Here is a 22,273-nt window from a genome sequence, read left to right as displayed (position 1 = left end):
TGATTACATGCAAAATTCATCTGCAGTGGATTTTCAGCCTGAAAAACTGCACTTCATATTCACTCACAGAACAACCAGGTTTTGCCCCTGAAACTGTGCTGTTTAGTAGGTCAACAATCAAACTACTCTTTTTGTTCTTGCTCAACTGTTTGACCTACTCTCAAATACAACCTCACCTGTGGCCTGACTGCTTCACAGGTCAAGGCCACGGTCATTTTCAGCTTTCTGGTTTCTGTCTCTTTCCAGACAATTGGTCCCATTGTTCACAGTGTCATTTGCTGCTCACAGCTGTATTAGGGAAGCCACCCAAAGTCCATACTTAGGAGGAGAAGACTTGACCTCCGCTTCCTCCAGTATATTGGAGTGACATTGCAATCTTCTCGAAAGATGAATTTTGCATGTTGAACAAGTGCAGGGAAGTTCTCCTGTTAGGAATGTCTGGCTGTAACTCTAAGGTCTTGATGACCCCTCTTTGCCCAAAGAACCTGGCTCCTGCAGACACTGTTCTTCAAAACTCTGTCCTGTTTCATTCAGATGACTAAGATTCTTAGGATCTATGTCAGATTGGCCATTTGGATTTAGAACTGGGTTGCCCATAGAAGACTGGAGTACTGGTTGATGGGACATCATTTAGTTGGAGTTCTGTGATTAATGGTGTTTCACAGAGTCCTAGACTGGGACCTCGGCTGTTTGTAATGTATCTAGATTAAAATGTAGATGGGTGGGTCAGTAAGTTTGCAGATGAAACAAAGGTTGGTGGTACAGTGTAGAAGACTGGCAAAGAATACAACAGGATATAGATTATTTGCAGATATTGGCAGAGAAATGGCAGATGGGGTTTAACCCCACCCAATGTGAAATGTTACACCTTGGTAGATGAAATGTAATGAGGCAGTACACTGTTAAGGACAAGCCTCTTAGCAGCATTGATGAGCAGAGAGATCTTGGGGTCTAAGTTCATAGCTGTGAAAATGGCTACACAGGTCAATGAGGTGGTAAGGAAGATACATAGCATGCTTGACTTTATTAGTTGAGGCACTGAGTTTGAAAGTCAGGAAGTTATGTTGTAATTTTACAAACCTCTAGTTAGGCCACATCTGGATTATTGCATACAGTTCTGGTCGCCCCAGAAAGGATGTTGAGGTTTTGGAGAGGGTGCAGAAGAGATTTTCCAGAAAGCTGCTAGATTAGAGGGGATGGGCTATAATGAGAGTTTGGACAAATGTGGGTTGTTTTTTTCTGGAGTGGTGGATGTTGTGGGGAGATCTGATAGAAGTTTTTAAGATGATAAGAGACACAGGTTGAGTAGACAGGCAGTGTCTTCTTAGTGTTGAAATGGTTAAATACCAGGGGGCATGCACTTAGAGTGAGGGGGACAAGTTGAAAGGAACGTGAGGGGCAAGTTTTGAGACTTGAGAAAGAGTGTGGTGCTTGAAATGTGCTCCCTGGGGTGGTGGTAGGGGCAGATATATTAGGGACTTTGAAGAGACCGTTAGACAGGCACATGAATGTGAGGTAAATAGAAGGATATGGACATTGTGCAAACAGAAGGGATTAGTTTAGTTGGCCATTTGATGACTAATTTAATTGGTTTGGCGCAACATTGTGGGCCAAAGAGCCTGTTCCTGTACTCTATGTCCTATGGAGTACTGATACCTTGATAGCACTTTCCCACACTGCCTCCCATAAATATGACATTGATTGATGCATTGGGAACATTCCCTCGAGTCTGGAAGTATCTTGTGCCCCTTTAAGTCTAGTGCTGTTACACCTTGGCTTACCAGATGGGGAGGTCTTGGTAAGGCATTTCTCCAAACGTCACTATTTAAATTTTTTGCTGCTTTTGTCAGTTTCAGAGATGCTATTTTAATTCCAAAGAATGGCATGCAGTGATTTTTGTTTTGACTGGCATTCATGACATTCATATTTGCTCTATATTTTTATACAGAGGAATATGAAAGACATTTGTCAGCCATTTTTTATGTATACAATCGGCCCTCCTTATCCGCGGATTCCGCATGCACGGATTCAACCAACCGCGGATCGGGAAAACCCGGAAGTTCTCTCTCCGGCACTCGTTGTTCGAGCATGTACAGAATATTTTTTCCTGTCATTATTCCCTAAACAATACAGTATAACAACTATTTACATTGTAATTGGTATTATAAGTAATCTAGAAATGACTTAAAAGTACAGGCAGTCCCCGGGTTATGAATGAGTTTCATTCCTGAGTCCGTCTTTAAGTGGGATTTGAAGTCGGAACAGGTACATCCGGTATTATTTAGCGTCAGTTAGTCAAACGCTTTTCTTAGTATATAGTACATATTTTACCTTTCTATGCATATAAGACACTTAAGAAACATACGTATTTCAATAATTAAACCACTGCGTTGCTTAGTAATAATTGTAGCTTTCATCGGGGCAGGGCCTTTCACATGCTGCATTAAAATTGTTCTGATCGTTGACCGACTGTAGCCTAACACTTTTCCAATGACCGATGGCGTTTCACCTCTTTCCGATCGCTTTATTATTTCCACCTTATTTTCAATCGTGATCGTGATTATTTTCGTGAACAGAAACACCGCAGATTCAGAGCTGCACCGCCGGGTCCTAACGCCTACCGTACTGAGCATGTTAAATAAAGTCTGGGGTTCCGCTGGGTCCTAAAGACCACTGCACTGAGCTAGGTGAAATAAGGGACTTGAGCATCCGCGTTTTTTGGTATCCACGGGGGGTCTCGGAACTGATACCCCGCGGATAAGGAGGGCCGACTGTGTTCAGTTTAACCCTTTTCTTCCCATATCTGTTGGTGAGTGGGAACCTGACTGACCTGTGTTATCATAAGATATATCAAAAAGTGCTGCTGTAGGACCATAAGAATTGATATTGTTTGCTTTGATTTTAAGTATCTGAGTAAAGGATATATGTGGCACCTTCTTAGTGGTATCCCAAAGTACTTTAAAGTTGATAATTATTACCAAAAAGATAGTTATTATTGTAACTATTAGAAATACAGCAGCCTGTTTGAGTATAGCAATGTCCAACAAACAACAGCTAGGTGAATTGTACAAATGTATAAAAATATTAACATTTTCTATGTGTTTATTTTTCTGATTTTCTTTTGTTGTTAATCTGTGACAGTGGAAAGTCCGCCGAACGCTGGCCTTTTCCATACATGAGCTGGCTGTGATCCTCGGTGATCAACTGACTGCAGCTGACCTGCTTCCCATTTTCAATGGATTCCTGAAAGATCTGGATGAAGTGCGAATTGGAGTCCTCAAGCACCTGTACGACTTCTTGAAGGTGAGCTTCATTAGATCAATGTTTTGGGTAGTTTGAGTGTGCATTCTTAAATATACTGGAAATGTGATAAATGTTAGGTGAAATAAAACTGAATGTGCACAATTACCACAAAAAGCATTTAAAATGAGATTCTGTTGTTCTGTAGTTCTGGTCACCTAACTATGGGAAAGATATCAAGGCTACAGAGAAAACTTACAAGGATGTTGCCAGGACTTTAGGACCTGAGTTATAGGAAAAGGTTGAATAGATTACGACTTTATTCCTTCGAGCATAAAAGAATGAGAGGAGGCTTGATGGAAGTATACAAAATTATGAGGGGTAGAGGTCTGGTAAATGCAAGTAGACTTTTTCCACTGAGGTTAGGTGAGACTAGAACCAGAAATCATAGGTTCAGGATGAAAGGTGAAATATTTAAGGGGTACCTGAGGGGGCAACAACTTCACTTAGAACCTTTTTTATGCTCTGGACCAACACCGTGACAGATGGTACAGACTGGTGCAACGCTTGTCATGACAGCGCCCCGACGACTCCACCAGGAGTCAAGGGCGTGCAAGGCAATGCAAGGCAACACCATTAAGCAAGGTTGGAAACTCCTGACTCAGGAGTCAGTTCCACAAGGGTGGTGCGAATGTGGAACAAGCAGCCAGCAGAAGTGGTGGATGTGAGTTAGATTTCAGCATTTCATGAAAAATTTGGATATGTACATGGATGGGAGGGGTATGGAGGGCTATGGTTCAGGTGCAGGTCGATGGGACTAGGCAGAATATTTGTTTGTCATAGATTAAATGGGCTGAAGGGCTTTTTTATGTGCTGTGGTACTGTGTGACTCAATGCTTGTTATCTGTCCACTTTGTGTGTGACGACCTTTGAATCCAGTGATATACTTCTGTAATTTGAGATAATTAGTCACCCAAGAAGAATTATTACTTTCATTTAACATATTGTGTAAGTTGTTTAGCTGCTTGTATCTGTCCTTTCTGGAGCTTATAAATATATATTGTGCTTTTTACAGCTGCTTCATATGGACAAGCGACGTGAGTATTTGTACCAGCTCCAAGAGTTCATGGTAACAGATAACAGCAGGAATTGGCGTTTTCGATACGAATTAGCAGAGTGGGTATTCCATGCTTTATATTCATTATAAAGACCTGAAAGTGTTCTTTCACAACATGTTGTGAGCTTGAGAACTCTTCTTCAGTGTGGATTAAAACATTGAGTTATGTGGCTTGGTTCAGTTTATTGGGAAAATACTGTATGAGGTATAAGCCTATATTCTCAATTGATGTAAAGTTCCACATCAGTTCAAAGTTAATTGAGTTCAAATTATTGAGTTATATCAAAAAATGTAACAATACGTAACTCACTGAGCAAACCAAAGTCCAAGTTGCCTTTGTTTGGTGCAAGTGTCTTCTAGTAACCCCATTCTTCCTTGACCAATTCACTTGAAAGCTCTTTAATTCACAGACTTGTTCACCAATACCTTGGTATGATAGTTGCTCATTAGTTGGAATTGCTTCACTGGGCTCTTCTACTTTGCAGTGTTTAAACTACTGAAGGAAAATTTTGGGCTTATTGAATGAAAGGAATCAGAATCAGACTTTAATCGCCAAGTACCTGTGCACATACAAGGAATTTACTTCCGGCAGATGTCTCTCTGCTCATAACAATAATAATGATAAATATAAATGAAAATATAGATTATACATACAGGTAGTGCAATCCAAGTAATAGTTAGCCGACAGTTAACCGGCAGTTAACTGTTCAGCAAAGTGACCGCAGTAGGGAAAAAACTTCTCCAGTGCCTATTAGTCTTAGTCTGGAGGGATCTGAAGCGCCTACCAGACGGAAGCAGATCAAACAGTCTGTGCGCAGGATGGGAGGAGTCCTTTATGATGTTCCCCGCCCTCTTCTTCAACCTGGAAGAGATGTATTAGAATATCAGATTAAGGGATCATAAAAATTCATGTAGACAGAAGGTACAATAAGTAAAATTTGGACCGTAGGTTAGTGAAGCTTTTTACACCAGAGAATGTGAGACTGTTGTAAATATATATAAAGGTTAGCAGCCCTAGCAGCAACCATGTCGATGTTTAAGGATACATATGACAGATGGTTGAAGAAATCGGGGATTATAGGCAAAGCATAGTGGCTTAGCTAGTAGCAGTTCTGCCTCAGCCCCAGAAACCCAGGTTCAATTCTGACCTGGGGTGCTGTCTGTTTGGAGTTTGCATGTTCTCCCTGTAACCAGTTTGGCTTCCCCTACTGCTCTAGTTTCCTGTCACATCTCAAAGATGTGCTGGCACTATAAATTACACCCATTATATAGGTGAGTTGATAGAATGCTTAAGGGAGTTGCATTAGTTCTTCAAGGGAGAATGGGATTAATGTAGGATTATTGTAAATGGATGCTTGATGGTTGCTGTAGACTCAGTGGGCCAAGGGTCTGTTTCTGTGGTATGTTTTTCTTTGATTTTGTGACTTTAAAGGATACGAGATGAGCTGACACAAAATTAAGGCCAGCATTTGTGTCTGTGATAAACATGCCACATGAGCTCTTTCTGCGTTTTAATCAAAAAATATGTTGTGTATAACATTAGAAAAGCACAGTAACTAAAATGGTAATATTTAAAAATTATTAATATTTCCAAATATGACAGATCATGTTCCTGCTTGTTTTGATGTAAGCCATGTTTTAATGATATACAACAGCATATGTGCTGACCTAATGACTTAGTAATACTTTTGTTGTAATTTCACAACCCACTGTATGTTTGAAGAAAATATGTGTGTATTTAATCATAGAATCATTTTTATTTGGAGTCAGTTATGTACAGTATAGAGTTCTGGTTTAAAACAATACTGACATAATCATGGCCTATTACAGACAGGTAATTTTACTGCTGGAACTGTACAGTCCCAACGATGTGCATGACTACTTACGACACATCGCTCTGTCACTCTGTTCGGATAAGGTTGCTGAGGTTCGGTGGATTTCCTTCAAGCTGGTGAGCACAAGACAAGCCTTATTATCTCAAGTTATTGTTTGATCGTATTTCTGTCTTGTGGGGCTCTCATCAATTTTCGCTTGGATTTGGGCCTGAATCCAAATCTTCAGTAGTTGGGATCACTCTTGGGAGGCTTCATGATTGGCTGCCTCTCTAGCATATCAAGAGTGGAAAATGGAAACATAAGCTAGGCTCTGACAGTATCTCCTTTCTCTCAGAAAATTGAGGGTTTTCACTTACAGGTGCCATTTCAGTTTAGTATTGTGCGTTGCAGTCTACAGCTCCTTTCAGTGATGCTTTAAGATAAGCTCTCTTCAAGTCGATATGAACCATTTGACAGCAGTTTCGCTGCATGGGTTGTGTCCTACTAATCAAAATGCAAATGAGCATTATATTAAAATAATGCTCCCATTTGATTATTTCATATATAATTATTTTTGTTAAGTTTTCAAATGATTGCTTGCCTGAAGCATTTTTGTTTTTAGGAAGCTTTGAATTTCAGAATATTCCAGCAGATGTGGGTATTACCAAACCTTTGTGGTTTGGTATCCAAGAGTTGCTGGTTCTATTTGTCTGACTTTGATGAAAAAGGAGAACTCTTACCAGTCAGATAATTAGGCATTCTGAATCGATCAGGAATGACCTACAGACTTCCAGCTAGTGAAAGGAAAAAATACCTTCAGACATAATCCCTAAATAAATGCAAAGGTTTGTAATGTTGAAACTATCACAATTATTGTAGAGAAATGAAAAGTTACAGTTAAAGGGTTCAGCATTTTAGGATTCAATAATAAAGCAAGATCAGGACCAATGTAATGTGAAAGAGCAGCTGGCTGAACCAATTTCATACAGTATTGAAAGGCTTGGGAACTAAGCATTACATTTGATTTGATTTTATATAACACTCTGGGATAACTAAAGTGATACTGAGGCTGGAATGTGACAGCCTCTTTTGCTCAATAGACAAACTGAAATATTTAACAGAAGCTTCTCGTTTTCCTGCTGCAAGTGGTTGCTAACAAGCCTCTATGTTGCCTGTCTACAGGTGGTAGAGATCCTAAGGAAATTCTATACATTTGCTGCAGAGTCATTAGCTGTGAACTTCATGAATGAACTCACTCTTCGGTTTTGCCACTGTGCCAAGTGGACTGGGCGGCAGGCATTTGCTTTTATCTGCCAGGTAAGTGAGTGGGCCAAGTAATTTCTTGTATTAAGTTGACTCATTTAGTGGTAGGCCAGAGGGGAAGGGAACCAAACTAAGTCTGTCTGTGGTTTATGTTTGCTTCCCCTTCCCAATCCCAAATGAAAAACCTCAGTGATGTTCCTTGCACAAATGGTCACTTAGTGGTGCTTGTGTTGTGGATGTGAGTTGTATGCTAGGAAACTTGAAAGCATCCTAAAGGGTGCATTGCAATGGCATTACCCTAATCCTGAAAACTGCCATTTTAGTCATTGTCCCAGCATATCAGAATTTGCTTGGGGCCAAGGTCTAAATCCACTGACTGAACAGTGGGGTGGGTGGGTTGGATTACAGTGTTAGAGTGACTGGATAGGGATTGTTCAGGGTACCTAGTTCTAGAGAAGCTGATGGAGTCTAGTGGGATCTATTCAGATTGTGAAGGGTTGTATCAGGGATTTGGGGAACATTTGGGGAGATTGGGAGTATGGCGTGAAGATGTGGAAGAAGGGAGGTGCTAATGAGGAGGTTGACATTCCTGCAGGGAGGGTTGGCGAGCCCAGGATGAAGATGGGTGTTGGCCCACAGACCAGGGTTTTGACATTCTGTTGTGATTTGGATGAATTTTTCACCTACCAATTAATCTCCCTCCCAAGTTGGCTCTGATTTTAAAACTACAATAGACAGCTAAGTGGATAAGAAAGGTTTAGGAAGGATATGGGACTAGCTCAGATAGGCAAATTGGTCACTTGGGCCAATTTCCATGCTGTATAACTCTATGACTCCAATAGAGCCTCAAGTCAACATTGTGCCCTGCCAGTTACATCAGAGTGATGTCATCATGTGTCCCAGACGATGAAATCACATCAGGGTAGCAGATGAATTTCACTGTTGGCATAATTGAACATGGAGCTGTCCACATTCATCTAAATCTAACTGGTCTTCAATCACGTGACTAGTTATTCTAAATATCCTGGTTGTAATATTTTGAGTTGGCATCCTTCAAAAATAAGAGGCAAGAAAAAGAAACATAAATAGCATTAAGTGAAAAAAAATCTCTCCTGTTTCTGCACAGGCAATAGTGGAGGAAGATTGCATGCCTGTAAATCAGTTTGCGGAACACCTTCTTCCCAGCCTGCTTGGTTTAGCTAGTGATCCGGTCCCGAATGTTCGAGTGCTGCTGGCCAAGGCACTGAGGCATACTTTATTGGAGAAAGGCAAGTATGAAAATGTTTTAAAAAAACATACTGGAGATACTCAGCAGGTCGGGCAGCATCTGGAAAGAGAAATGGAGTTAACATTTCAGATTAATGATCTTTATATGCAGATTTCAAGTTTACTTGTTTTGGAAGTATGAGGATGTATAAAGTTCCTAAATGACCCCATCAGCAATTTAAATCAGTAGACAACTTGTGCACTTCCAATAATCGTTATTCCAGTAGTTATCACTGGACATATGGTATGGTTATGTTTTGCCATTATGCTAATTCATGTCTCAACCGTTTTACCATCTTGTCTCCATTTCCTTTGAAACACTCAGCTAATAAAATTCTATTAATCTCATTTAAAACTTTTCAGTTGCTAATATCTACATTTTCTTTGAAAGTGTTCCAGATCTCTACAACCCTTCTATGAAAAGGTACCTCTGGCCAGTTTTGTAATAACATTCTTGTTCAGTGCCTTCTCCACTACAGGGTACAGAAAATGCTGGAAACAGTCAGTAGGTCAGGCAGTAGCAGTGAAAAGATAAAAGTGAGTTTATGATTCCAGTCATAGTCCATTTGACACTTCTGCGTGTGTGTGGACATTTGGTCAACAAGTTTCTGTTCCTTATAGCAGACAAATTTTGACCAGATTTCCACACACATGCAGGAGTTCATAGCCCTCGGTCTCTGGAACCTGTTTTACGCACGTGACGTTGACCTCAGTTCATTCTCTGCTTCCCTGTTTGCTTACGTTGTCCATGAGCCTGTGCGATTTCACCCCCCCCCCCCCCCCCCCGGCCGATGTGCTTAGATTTCATCCCTCAATCTTCCATACTCATATCCACTTGATTTCATTGCTTCCACATGATTTTACATGCCACTGCCACTCAATTCTCCAAGTGACCTTTCAGCTCCATCCCATGATTCTTCTGCCGTTGTTTACTATCATCTCCCTCACAAACTCAATCCTAAAGGGTCTCGGCCCAAAGTGCCGACTGTTTATTTCCCTCCATAGATGCTGCCTGATATGTTGAGTTAGAGTCATAGAAAACTACAGCACAGAAAGAGACCCTATGGCCCATCTAGTCCATGCTGAACCATTTAAACTACTTACTCCCATCAACCTGCACCCAGACCATAGCCCTCCACACGCCTCTCATCCAGGTGGGGTGACACAAGATGCTGACACAAGAACAACAGAAGAAGCATTGGAGGAACTCTGAGTCAGGCAGTATCTGTTGGGGTAAATGAACAGTTGATGTTTTGGGTCCAGACCATTCATCTGGACTTCCAGATGCTTTTACTGACTCTTTTCCTCCCTAGATGCTGCCTGACTGGCTGGGTTCCTCCAGCAATTTTTATGTTGGTTCCTATATTATTTGTTGAAGTAACCTGGAACTGCCATCCAAGTTCTACAGATGTTCTCTGTAGTCTGAGAAAAATAAACAGCCCAGTTCTTTCTTATCTCCTATATATGTATGGACATCTGGAAGAACCTATCTGGCTGACCTTCAGTGAAAAATAAATTGTGCCTGTACTCATTTAAACTCAGCTTGTGAAGAAAAGTCTTATGGATGATTAGTATGGAGAACCGTCATAGTTTGGAGCCTCAGCTGTAACCTTGGAGTAGTGGAGGTTGGCAATCCAAAGTTCTTGTCGTGATTTGGAGGACTTTGGTGCAGCATTTTAGTACTGTGTGCAGTTATCTTCCATGTCCAGGTTCAGTACATGAGAGATCCTGTAGTGGGATATGATTCTGAGAAGTTTTCTAGGAGCTGAAGTGTACAGGACCACCAAGGGTTTCTCCAGGTAATATGTTGGCCTTTTAGAACTGAGGTGTAAAGTAATTTCTTCACACTCAGAGTCATTGGAATTCTTGATATTGGCCATTAAGTATATTTGAGTTTGGGATCTGAAGCTGAGAAGTTATGGGAATTAGGCAGGAAAGTGGACAAGGTTAACATCAGTTAACTGAACAACAGAGCATACTTGGGGGATGGTTCCATATCTTGTGTTCTGATGTTCTTTGAATGACTAAATGGAAGCAGGCTGCGCTTAATGGTGCACTGATCTTTTCTTCTTCCCAGCATATTTCACAGAGGCTGATAACCCTCACGTAGAAGCTGTTGAGAAGATCGTCTTGATCCTGCAATCGGACAGAGACCGTGACGTGCGTTATTTTGCAAGCACTGAGATCAGGAGCAACCCCGTAAACACCACCACCTTCATAAACTGAGAATGTTTCCAACAAAGTTGTCTGACTTCCTAACCACATACAGTTGCTGAACTGGTGCTGGACCGGGTCGACACTGTCTCAGGCACACAATGGAGGTGACATGTAGTGGCAAAGAGACTGTTATGTTGGTCTGCAGGCTGGGTCAGGACTGGAGGATGCAGAGCACCTTCCTCTTTGTCAAATACAGAGCTTTTAATAACGAAGGAAAGAGGATTCCAGGTTGAACTGGTGTGGAACTCGCTAATAGGTGGTGACTACAAGAGCCATGTTTCCTTGACTGTTTTTAGATCAGAAAACTAATGCGGAAGTTCCTTTTTAAAAGCATCCTTTGACACAAATATTTGTATTTGCTAATACAATTGTATTTCTACAAACAAACTAATTTGGAAATGATTACAGCATGTTATCTTTTCTAAAAAGAAGCTGTACTTCTAACTTTCCTAATTCTACATAAATTATTTGTATTAATATCCCCAAATGACATGCATTTGTAAGTTTCAGAAAGCAGTGAGCACAATGATTTTTGAGTATAGTTTAACTTTTTGAAAACTTGTTGATATCTGTATTGTTCTGCCCCACTTCTCACGTGTAGATATTTTCCATTTCTGCTTTGAAAGTCACACTGTGTATCCAGTTGGTTGACTTCAGCTCTCCTTCTGGGACTATGGCCTCTGAAAGAGAAGTGGAGCTTGTATTCCTTTCACCTACGGGCTCCCTGGTCTGCCCACCCCAACTTCTCACTGAACACCTGAGCCAGTTTAGTTATTCGAAAACTAACCGGGAAGGTACGAGAGCACTTCAAGCCAATGGAAGGAGATTAGCCTGACTGCTACACTGGTGCATTTTAATTGTGTACATTCACAATGTAATTGGGAACACTGGTTTTGAGTTTGATGGCACTGAAAATGCAACAATATCTTTAATGACAAGGTTAGAGGACTGGTATACATTCAGTTTTAACTGTAGTAAATGTGAAGTAGAATGAATTTTAATCTTCTTTTAAAAGTTAATTTAATTTCTTTTATCCTTGGATTAGCTGCTCCATAGCTGCTGAAGGGAGTGTGATGTGTGCTTGGAGCTGGAACTGCAGGATACTCCCAAGTTAAAGGAGAGGTACATTAAACCTCCGCCTGATTATTTGGTGCTGAATTTGGCTGGAGGACTGCTGGTACCAGTCTGGGCCTGCTTCGGTATCCACCACAGTTTCCACTACGGCTTTTTCTCTTGGAGACTCTACACAGTCAGACTTCATAGCTCACTACAGTGGATGGTTTCTGGGCAATAGGTATCAGGGAACAAGCCATAGCTAGCTAGCTGTAGTGGGGACTTGGTTCTGCCTTTATGAAAGTGATGGCAATGATTTTACCCAGTATGGGTGGGTTCCTCTTTTTGGAAAGGCAGTTTTGGGAATCCCCTGAATGTGCAAAGTTTCTCTGTCCTTGTTTGTCATCTACTCCTTCTCCACATGTTATGGTGAAAGAAATGGCCTGCATCAGGATTTCCTGCCTTTGCAATTATTTTATTTTGATGCCAACTTGTATTACCAAGCATTTTTTATTGAATGGTGTATAGGAATGAGGTTTTTGTATAGTGTAAAGGCTGATTATATTGTAACTATAGTTTCAAGTTTGGGTTTTTACAATTAACATTAAATACTGTGTTGCTGTAATGATTTTGTACATTCTTCTCAATGATTTAATCAAAATCCTTCATTGGACTATCAATTGTGTATTTCTTTGCTACACGCAGACATGGACTGCTTCATTTATCGAGGACCTGTCCTCCAGTCCCATGATATTCTTAGTGTATTGGCACTTGATGACTGTTGAATAGCTTTGTTCATTGGATATGTGTGCGAGCCCAAGCTCAAACTGGACAGGGCCGGGCCAGGGAAATAACTGGATTCATCCAACAACAATATAAACCGTAGGCGAAATCTACAGTGTAGGTTGTGAAACTGTGAATGAATACCAACATCAGTATTTAAAAAGAAGCTAGTTAGGCACTTAAAGAAGTAAAAGTGTTAAAAATAGTTTTGGTCACCTGCTTCATTTGGAGTCTCTATCTGGTTTAAATTAAGCTATAATGTATTTCAAAATACATTCCTAGAATGAGAAAATAGTTTCACCTCAGAAGAAGCCACTTGACTGTCAGCCAGTGCCGTTCTTTGTAGAGCTGTTCAATTACTTTCACTTTTTCTTTAGTTATCAGTTTTTTCTGCTGTGGAGTCTGTGCCTGATCTTCATAGCTCACTGTTACGTAGCCCGTAATGGGTTAAAAAGAACCAGCAGAAATGGACACACCTGGAGTCTGAGTCTTCCGTTATAAACTCTATTTTATTAATAACTACGTGATAAAGTAATATAAAACAAGATGAGGCAAAACAGGTTAGCAGAGTATATGCATGTATAAGTGAGTAAATTAAGTTCCCAAGCTTCTCCCAGATCAGGTGATTAGATGATACATTCTTATGGTGGTATGGTAAGTAGTCAGTTCAGTTCTAGAATTTGAATTGAGTAAAGTTGGAGAGAGAGAGAGGGAGTTGTTTTGTCTTCCCAGTGCGGATGCCGTCAATCCTCCACGTTGTCCTCCTGCTCCTGAAACTTATCAAAGTCACCGACTTGTGACCACAGAAAGAGGACCGTCTTCTGTGGTGGAGTTATCAACCCAGGCCAGGGTTAAACACACCGATAGCTCCCCACCGGTCACTCCTTTGTCCACACTGTGAGCAAAAACCCCACCATTGTCGTGGCACACAAAGCTCACTAGTGTCTTCCTCGGTGTCTGGTGTGTCTGATTACAAAGCCAACTGACCTTGTATATATCTCACAAGTGCTGAACACGAACTGCCCATCATTTAGCTCCGCCTTTCAGTTTCCAAGGCAACTCAGACTTTCTGTTGCTTTCTCTCCCTGTAATAGCACACACGCTGTTCGCTCCCCAATCCTTCAGATCTCGCCACATCACAATCCCAGCAACTGGACGCGTATAGCTGTTTTCTTGAACTTGGTTTCATCTTCCTTGACATTCAGTTAGCATTGTACAATAGGTTGTATTAATTCTTCATCTTCTCCCCATGAGTTTAACCCCTTTTTTGTGCCACTGACATGTAAACTAATTATCCATCCTTGTGTTGGTGATGATAATTATGCTTGACAAAAAAGATAGGAATTATCAGGTAGAAGCCTTTTCCTTTGTTTTTAAATCCCCTTCTTTAAATGCCTGCCTAGCTTTTTCTTAAATATTGATACTTCAGTATTCATTCACAGTTTCACAACCTACATTGTAGATTTCTCCTACCGTTTATATTTTTTATTTTATTATTTTTCCTTCATCCATGCTATTTGCCTCTGCTGTCCCATCTCAATTACATTCACATCTGTAACTCATTTACTAGTGTCTGGTATTCTGCAAAATTAAGATTCTTAATTTCCCCAACCTGTAACTCATTCCAAGGTTGTTATTATTCTGTACACAACACATGCAAATCCTTTGATGCAATTTGAACGATATTCAAGTTCCTCCACTTCACGAATATTGTTCCATTTATTCATCTGTCAGTGAGGTTCTTCGCAGAGCTGCTCCATGGCTTTTCCCAAAGTTTAATCAATTGATTTTACTGCCAAAACCTGGACTTGATCTTCATCACATACACACCAGCACAGCAAGTGGATGTGTGTATTATGCACAGAGATAAGTTTTACAATTTCCTGACTTAACTCACAAGCTTTAACCAATCTCTTTAACGAATCACTGTCATGGTAAATCATGTTTTACCTGCTTTTTAAATCATTCTCTGAAATAAGTTCCAAATGCATTGAGATTGATTCTGTACATGGGCTGCCAACTGCAGCTCACCAGAGTCTTATATTGTGGGCCATTCTTTCAAATAATCCCAGGTATAGCCCATCATCATCTTCCTCTCCCAGGGATGAGGTCTTTGGAGCTTCTGTAGCACTGGGTTTTTACAGGATGGGGTTGCTAGCCCTCCCCCTTTCTCAGCAGTGCTTGGGACCTTCCATGGCGGAGTTTTGATCTATGCATTACTTCAGAAACTCCAAGGTTCTTAGTTGACATCAATTCAGCTCAACTTGTGTATGACGATCTCTAACTGGATTTTAAACTGGAATTTCAGGCTGGCTATTTTGGATGGATTGAGAATATACTTATTGGACTAGATTATTTGGGAGAAATTGCCAACAATGAGGACTAATTAGACAAAGTAAAGCTCAAGACCAATTGGTAGTGTATTATATGAATTAACAAGTATCTGGACACAATGTAACAACAATAAATTTGACTAAGTTCCATCCTGGAAACTTACTGTTTGCTCCCAGAATTCTGAACAGCTAGATTCTCTGTTGTCCCCCAGAAGACCAGTCGCCCAATGCTCAAGCTGTAAACAAGGTAATCAATGAGTGAATGGAACCAATTAGAGAGTGGAGCAAAGAATGTGGGAGTTGGAAAATACAGATCAGAAGGACATGACTGGCAGGTCAGACTGGACTTGCCTTCCACCCAGGGGGTGGCATTTAAAACACAAGCAGCTAATTTCAGCAATGGATTACTGATATAGACAGATCTTAAACAGCTCCCATTCTGCTACTGCTTCTGAATCACATCTGTATTAGAAAGGAGTAAGTACTAGAAATAAATTGGTCTGGATAAATTCCCAGGGCCAGATGGAATCTGCCATAGAATGCTCAAGGAAGCAAGGGAAAATATTGTCGGGGTTCCAACAGACTTTTGCATCTTTATTAGCCGCAGGTAATGATATTCCTGAAGTCTGGCTTATTCAAAAAAGGGCAATAAAGATAAACCTAAAAAGAACATGTCAGTGAGTGGGGAGGCTGTTGGAGAAGATTCCTAGGGCAAGGATTTATGTTTGCTTTGAAAGGTGGGACGTGATTAGAAGGAGTATGCATGATTTCATATAAAATCTCTTGAGATTATTTTTTGGCAGAGGAAGCCAAGAAGATTAAAAGCAGGTCAGCAGATGCTCTCAATATGGACTTCAATAAAATGAGCTCTCATGTGGAAGGTTAAGGCACAAGATATTCCCGTTTTGTTAGTCAACTGGATTCAAAATTGGCTGGGTAATAGGAGGCAGAGGGAAGTATGCATGGATGCTTTGCTGACTGGAAATCTGTAATAAGTGATGTACACAGGGATCATTTGTTTGAATTTATACAGTATTTAAATGTTTTTGATAGAATATTGGGGGTATGATTAGTAAGTTTATAGATGACAGAAAAATTAGTGCAGTTGTAGATACTGAAGAAAATCGTATTGGAATACAGCGGGACATAGATCAGCTGGCTGAAGCAGTGGCAGCTGGAGTTTAATCCAGGCAGGTGTGAGTTCATGCATTTTGTTAGGACATGTAGAGTAAAAGGCAGGATCTTAGGAACACTGATGGACAGAGAGACCTTGAGGTGCCAACCCATGGTTTGTGAAAGTGGTTTGGTGTGCTTATCTTCAAAGGATGAGGAACGAAGTATAAGAGTTGGAATTTCATGTTGCAACTATATGAAACATTAGGTATAATAAACTCTTCTCGGGCTTCCAGCTGGATACAAAGAACGATTATAACCAACCGTTCAATGACAAACTCTGCCATCTTCTTCAGGGATGAGGCCTGAAGAAACACACATCAAGGAGCACAAGGGGTGTATCCGTTTGGGTTAACCGGAGAAATCGGCGGTAGCAGAACATTCGCAATGGCCGTAGGATTGACTTTGACTGCACAAAACTACTGTGCTGTGCCAATGGCTTTTGGGACCGCCTGGTGAAGAAAGCAGTTGAAATAAAACTAGAGGAAAACAATTTTAACAAAGATGAAGGTCTCGCTCTAAGGAAGAACTGGAATTTGATTGTAAACTAGGTGGGAAAGCGAAAATCTGATTGGATGAGGACTAACCAATCAGGAGGGACGGACTACTGGGGTATAAATACCACCGGACCAGACATACCCAGGCATCATCCCTGAAGAAGATGGCAGAGTTTGTCATTGAAACATCAGTTAAAATCAATACCTACCCGACTGGAAGCCCGAGAAGAGTTTGTCATTTAGGTCGGGAAAGCATTGGACCCTTTTTAAAATTAGTAGAATTCACTTAGGAATGTGGTGCACAATTGTGTTGTCACAGTACAGGAGGGATTGAGAATGTACAGGAGATATGCATCAGGATGCTTGGAATGGAAAGCTCTAGTTATAAGGAGTGATGGGATAGGATGCATCTATTCTCGTCAGAGATTGAGGAGTAGCCTTGTAGAGATTTACCAAATTATGAGCAGCAGAGACAGATTCCCCTCCCCCCCCCCCCCCCCCCCCCCCCAAAGGCAGAGGAGTCTAGAATTAGAGACCACAGGTGAGAGGGAAGAGATCTGGGGCAATCTGATAGGTAAATTTTCCACTGTCATGAATATTTGGAACAAGCTGGCAATGGGGGTAGTGGATATACATACTATTACAACATTTAAAAGCTGTTTGGACAAGTAATCGGGTAGAAGATAAAGAGAGATATAGGTGTAATGCAGGCAAATGGAATTAGCATTATGGTCAGCATGGGCGAGGTGGCTGAGTGGCCTTTTCCAGTATTGTATATTTCCATAATTCTGATTCACTCACTAACCGACCAGATGGTTACCAGTGTCTTTACTTTTTTAGATACATGCCCACTGAAGCTGAACAAGCTTCTTTGGTCTCCTTACTGGAAATAGGTTGAAGGGCTTGTTGCAATGAGGACACTGCGGTTCTTCAATGGTCTACAGATAGGTTGAATGAATCAGTGACAGGCTGGCAAATGGAGCTCTATGTGAGGTCATACACTCGGGAAAAGAAATCAAAGGGTAGAATAATTTCAATGGGAAGTGACTGCAGATAAGTGAAGTTCAGAGGGATGTTCAGTAGGTGCTTTGCTGCAGGAATTTCAAAAAGCTAGCAGGCAGGTCCAAGTAGTTATGAAGGCAAATAGCATTCTGGCCTCCATTGCAAAGGAGTTTGGGTTTTAAAACAGGAAAATTTTGTTTTAAATGAACAGGATGTTGGTGGAGCCCAAGATTGAACACTGTCTACAGTTTAGGACACCTTACTGAATGAAATGTACAGTAACATTGGACTTTGCAAACATTGATTTTTAAAAATTTTTATTCTGCACCACTTGTACAAATATTGAATAAACTTAGAATTTGTAATTACAATATATACTATAATCTATTATTCACCCGTTGATAATCATTTACAAGTTTACTAATCTGTTTATTCATTTGGGGATGTAAAGAAATGTAATCAGTTGGATCTTGGAGGGAGCTTCCAACACACACTCGTCTGGCCTCTACAGACCCACACAGCTCACATGATGCACCAGGTTAGCCTGCGTCTGTAATATCTGTTGTGGGATGAGCAAGAGGAAGGACATCATCAATGAAATGGTGGAATAAAAGACTTCAGCAACTAGTGAAATTGTGCCTTTAACTTAGCTGCCTTCAAAAGTTTTGTGGTCTACTGAAATATTTGGACTTAGCTTTGGAACATTTTTCAACATTTCTATCAAAAAGTATCAATTAAATAATAGACATTAAAATAAGTAACTTTGTTGGAAACATTTAAATGAACTAACACAGCTTTTTAAAAAAGATGTAGCAAACAATAAAAAGTTTGTTTCAGGTTAACATGAACAATGCTGGAGGAACTCAGCAAATCAGACAGCATCAATGGAAATGAATAAACAGTCGACAAGATCCTGCATCAGGACTGGAAAGGAAAGGGAAGATGCCAGCATAATAAATTGGTGGAATGAAAAGGAGGACAAAACACACACACACACACACAATTTCTCACTTTTAATCTGTCACAAATGCACACGCACTATCTTTCTCTTACACACAATGTCTCACATGCAATCTCTCTCTCTCTCTCACTCTCTCCCTCTCTGCCTGTCTCTTAGTCTGTATCTCTGTCTCTTGTTTAGAGTTTTTCTTGAGCAACTCACCCTTTGTAATAGCAATGTAACGGTATCCTGGTGCTTTCTGTTTCAGCTTGTTATGTTTATTTTGATAGGCTCAAGGATTCTGTGTTATTTGATTTATTTAAGTGGAAGCCTGATTAGCGCTAATCGTGGGGTCCTAGTTTTGAGAATATTACTTTTCACGGTGTCATTCAGCCACACTACCAATGTTCTTTTGGAATTATTATGAATAAACTCTTGTTGCTGTCTCCACATTGAAATCCGTCTTTCCTCTGCACTCGGGTTCCAACGTTGCCAAAGCACGTCGTGACATTCTCTGTCTCTCAGTCTCAGTCTCCCTCTATTACATATGCAATCTCACTCACTCACACACAACACACAATGCCAATCTCACATGCACAATCTCAGTCTCTCTCTCTCACACACACACGCACATAATCTGTCTCTCACATACACTCACACAATCTCATTCTCTCTTTCTCATCTCTCACACACATAATCTCAGTCTCTGTCTCTGTCAGTCCCTTTCTCTCACACACACATAATCACAAAGACCATCTCTATCTGTCTCTCACACACACCCACACACAATCTTTCTCTCTTACACACTCAAACAATCTTGATTTCACACATATAATCTCAGTCTCTCTCATACACACAATCTCAACCTCATACACAATCTGTCACACAAAATAATAGTCTCTCACACACAAGCACACTGAATCACTGTTTCCCTCTGTCACTCTCACTCACACACAACTTCTGTCTCTGTCAGTCTCTATCTGTCTCTCTCCCTCAATCCCAGTCAGCCTCTCTCTCTCTGTCTCACACAAACACAAAACCACTGTCTTCCTCGGTCTCTGTTTCTAATGGTCTCTTTCACTCACACACAATCTCAGTTTCTGACCCTTGTCCTCTTTCTTTCTCTCACACATACACAAATTTACTCTCACATGCAATATCAATCACTGGCTCACACACACAATCTCTCACTCACACATAATCTCAGTCTTTTCTCTCTCTCTCACACACACACGCACGCATAATCTCTACCTCTCACACTCATACAACCTGTCTCTTTCACACATGCAATCAGTCTCTCTCTCACACACACTGATGCACCATCAATAACTCACTCTGAGATGTAAGAAGCGAGATATCGGCTTTTATTGACTGGAAGAATGAACAACACTACATCCTGGAGAATGAGGCCGGGCATCAGGCCTCAATCGCCTTTATACAGGGGTCTGTGGGAGGAGCCACAGAAGCAGTCAGCAGGGGTCTGTGGGAGGAGCCACAGGAGCAGTCCAGACAGGTATATGTAGTTCACCACACACACACACAATCTGTGTCTCTGTCAGTGTCTCCATCTGTGTGTCTCTCTTACACAATCAGTCTCTCTCTTTCTCTTACACTCAATCTCAGTCTCTCTCTCACACACATACACACACACCCACACAATCTGTCTCTAACCAGCATGCACAATCTCAGTCCTTTCTCTCTCACACATAATTTCAGTCTCACTCACATTCAATTTCAATCGCTCTCTCACATACAATCTTTGTCTCTCACACTCACACATGCAAGCTCAGTGCCTCTCTCTTTCTCACAAACTGCTTCTTTTTATGCTGGATATCAATGATTTAGATGATGGAATAGATGGCTTTGCTTCCAGAAATAGAATCAGGTTTATTATCACCGGTATGTGTCGTGAAATTTGTTGCCAAGTTTGCAGATGATATAAAGATTGGTGGAGGGGCAGGTAGTGTTGAGGAAATGGGTAGGCTGCAGAAGGATTTAGACAGATTAAGAGAGTGGCAAATAAAATACAATGTTGGAAAATGCATGGTCATGCACTTTGGTAAAAGAAATAAATGTGTAGACTATTTTCTAAACGGAGAGAAAATCCAAAAATCTGAGATGCAAAGGGACTTGGGAGTCCTTGTGCAGAACACCCTGAAGGTTAACTTGCAGGTAGAAGAAGGCAAGTGTACTGTTAGCATTCATTTCAAGAGGTCTAGAATGCAAGAGCAAGGATGTGATGCTGAGGCTTTATAAGGCACTGGTGAGGCCTCATCTTGAGTATGGTGAACAGTTTTGGGCTCCTCATCTAAGAAAAGATGTACTGGCATTGGAGACGGTTCAGAGGAGGTTCACAAGGATGATTCCAGGAATGAAAGGATTATCATACGAGGAAGGTTTGATGGCTCTGGGTCTGTTCATGCTGGAATTTAGAAGAATAAGGGGGGAATCTCATTGAAACCTTTTGAATGTTGAAAGGCCTAGACAGAGTAGACGTGAAAAGGTTATTTCCCATGACAGGGGAGTCTAGGACAAGAGGGCACAGCCTCACGACAGAGGGGCATCCATTTAAAACAGAAATTTCTTTAGCCAGAGGGTGGTGAATTTATTACCACAGGCAGCTGTGGAGGCCAGGTTGTTGGGTGTATTAAGGCAGAGCTTGATAAATTCTTGATTGACAGGGCATCAAAGGTTACGGGGAGAAGGCCAGAGAGTGGGGCTAATGAGGGGAAAAGGATCAGCTATAATTGAATAGCAGAGCAGACTCGATGGGCCAAATGGCCTGATTCTGCTCCTATGCCATATGGTCTAACACAATCTCTTTCTCACTAACTTACTGTCACACATACACACACACACAATCTTGGTCTCTCTTTCACAGTCACACAATCTCAGTCCTTTCTCACACACTCCAACAGTCTCTCTCTCTCTCTCTCTCTCTCTCACTCACTCACACAGACATGCACACATACACAATCTCTGTCTCTCTCACACAGACAAGTTCAGTCTCACACATGCACACATACACAATCTCTGTCTCTCTCACACAGACAAGTTCAGTCTCACACACTCCCACAATCTCAGTCTCTCTCTCTCTCTCTCTCTCTCTCACACACTCACACACAGACATGCACACATACACAATCTCTGTCTCTCTCACACAGACAAGTTCAGTCTCACACACTCCCACAATCTCAGTCTCTCTCTCTCTCTCTCTCTCTCACACACTCACACACAGACATGCACACATACACAATCTCTGTCTCTCTCACACAGACAAGTTCAGTCGCACACATGCACACACAATATCTGTTTCTCTGTCACTCTCTCACGCACACAGACGCACAATCTCTGTCTCATACACACATAATCTCTCACATGCAATTTTTCTGTCTCACTCTCTCAGACACACAAAGACAATCATGCACACACGTGCACTCACTCAGTAAACACTCTCCCTGACCTGCATTCACACATCCTAATTCACTGATACACCACACACAACTTTCACTCCCCTATTCCTGGTGAGAATTTGTCTCATTTTATTTGTGCTGTATTTACTGTTCAGGCAAAAT

General features: G+C 41.1%; 1 protein-coding gene across 2 annotated transcripts in view; it reads left to right on the top strand.

Annotated features, from left to right (window-relative positions):
* ppp4r1l (protein phosphatase 4, regulatory subunit 1-like) overlaps positions 1-12,595 on the top strand; it is an 88,484-nt gene extending 75,889 nt beyond the window's left edge. For both annotated transcript variants that reach the window (XM_073061514.1, XM_073061513.1), the window contains 6 exons: positions 3,142-3,303; positions 4,316-4,416; positions 6,188-6,308; positions 7,354-7,488; positions 8,561-8,702; positions 10,778-12,595. In XM_073061514.1, coding sequence (XP_072917615.1) covers positions 3,142-3,303; positions 4,316-4,416; positions 6,188-6,308; positions 7,354-7,488; positions 8,561-8,702; positions 10,778-10,926 — 810 coding nt within the window. In that variant the 3' untranslated portion in view covers positions 10,927-12,595. The remainder of the gene's footprint in view (positions 1-3,141; positions 3,304-4,315; positions 4,417-6,187; positions 6,309-7,353; positions 7,489-8,560; positions 8,703-10,777) is intronic.
* The last annotated feature ends 9,678 nt before the right edge of the window (positions 12,596-22,273 follow it).

Source organism: Hemitrygon akajei, chromosome 11 (genome assembly GCF_048418815.1).
Source record: "Hemitrygon akajei chromosome 11, sHemAka1.3, whole genome shotgun sequence".
NCBI classification, from domain to species: Eukaryota; Metazoa; Chordata; class Chondrichthyes; order Myliobatiformes; family Dasyatidae; genus Hemitrygon; species Hemitrygon akajei.
This window is presented reverse-complemented; position numbering and strand designations above follow the sequence as displayed.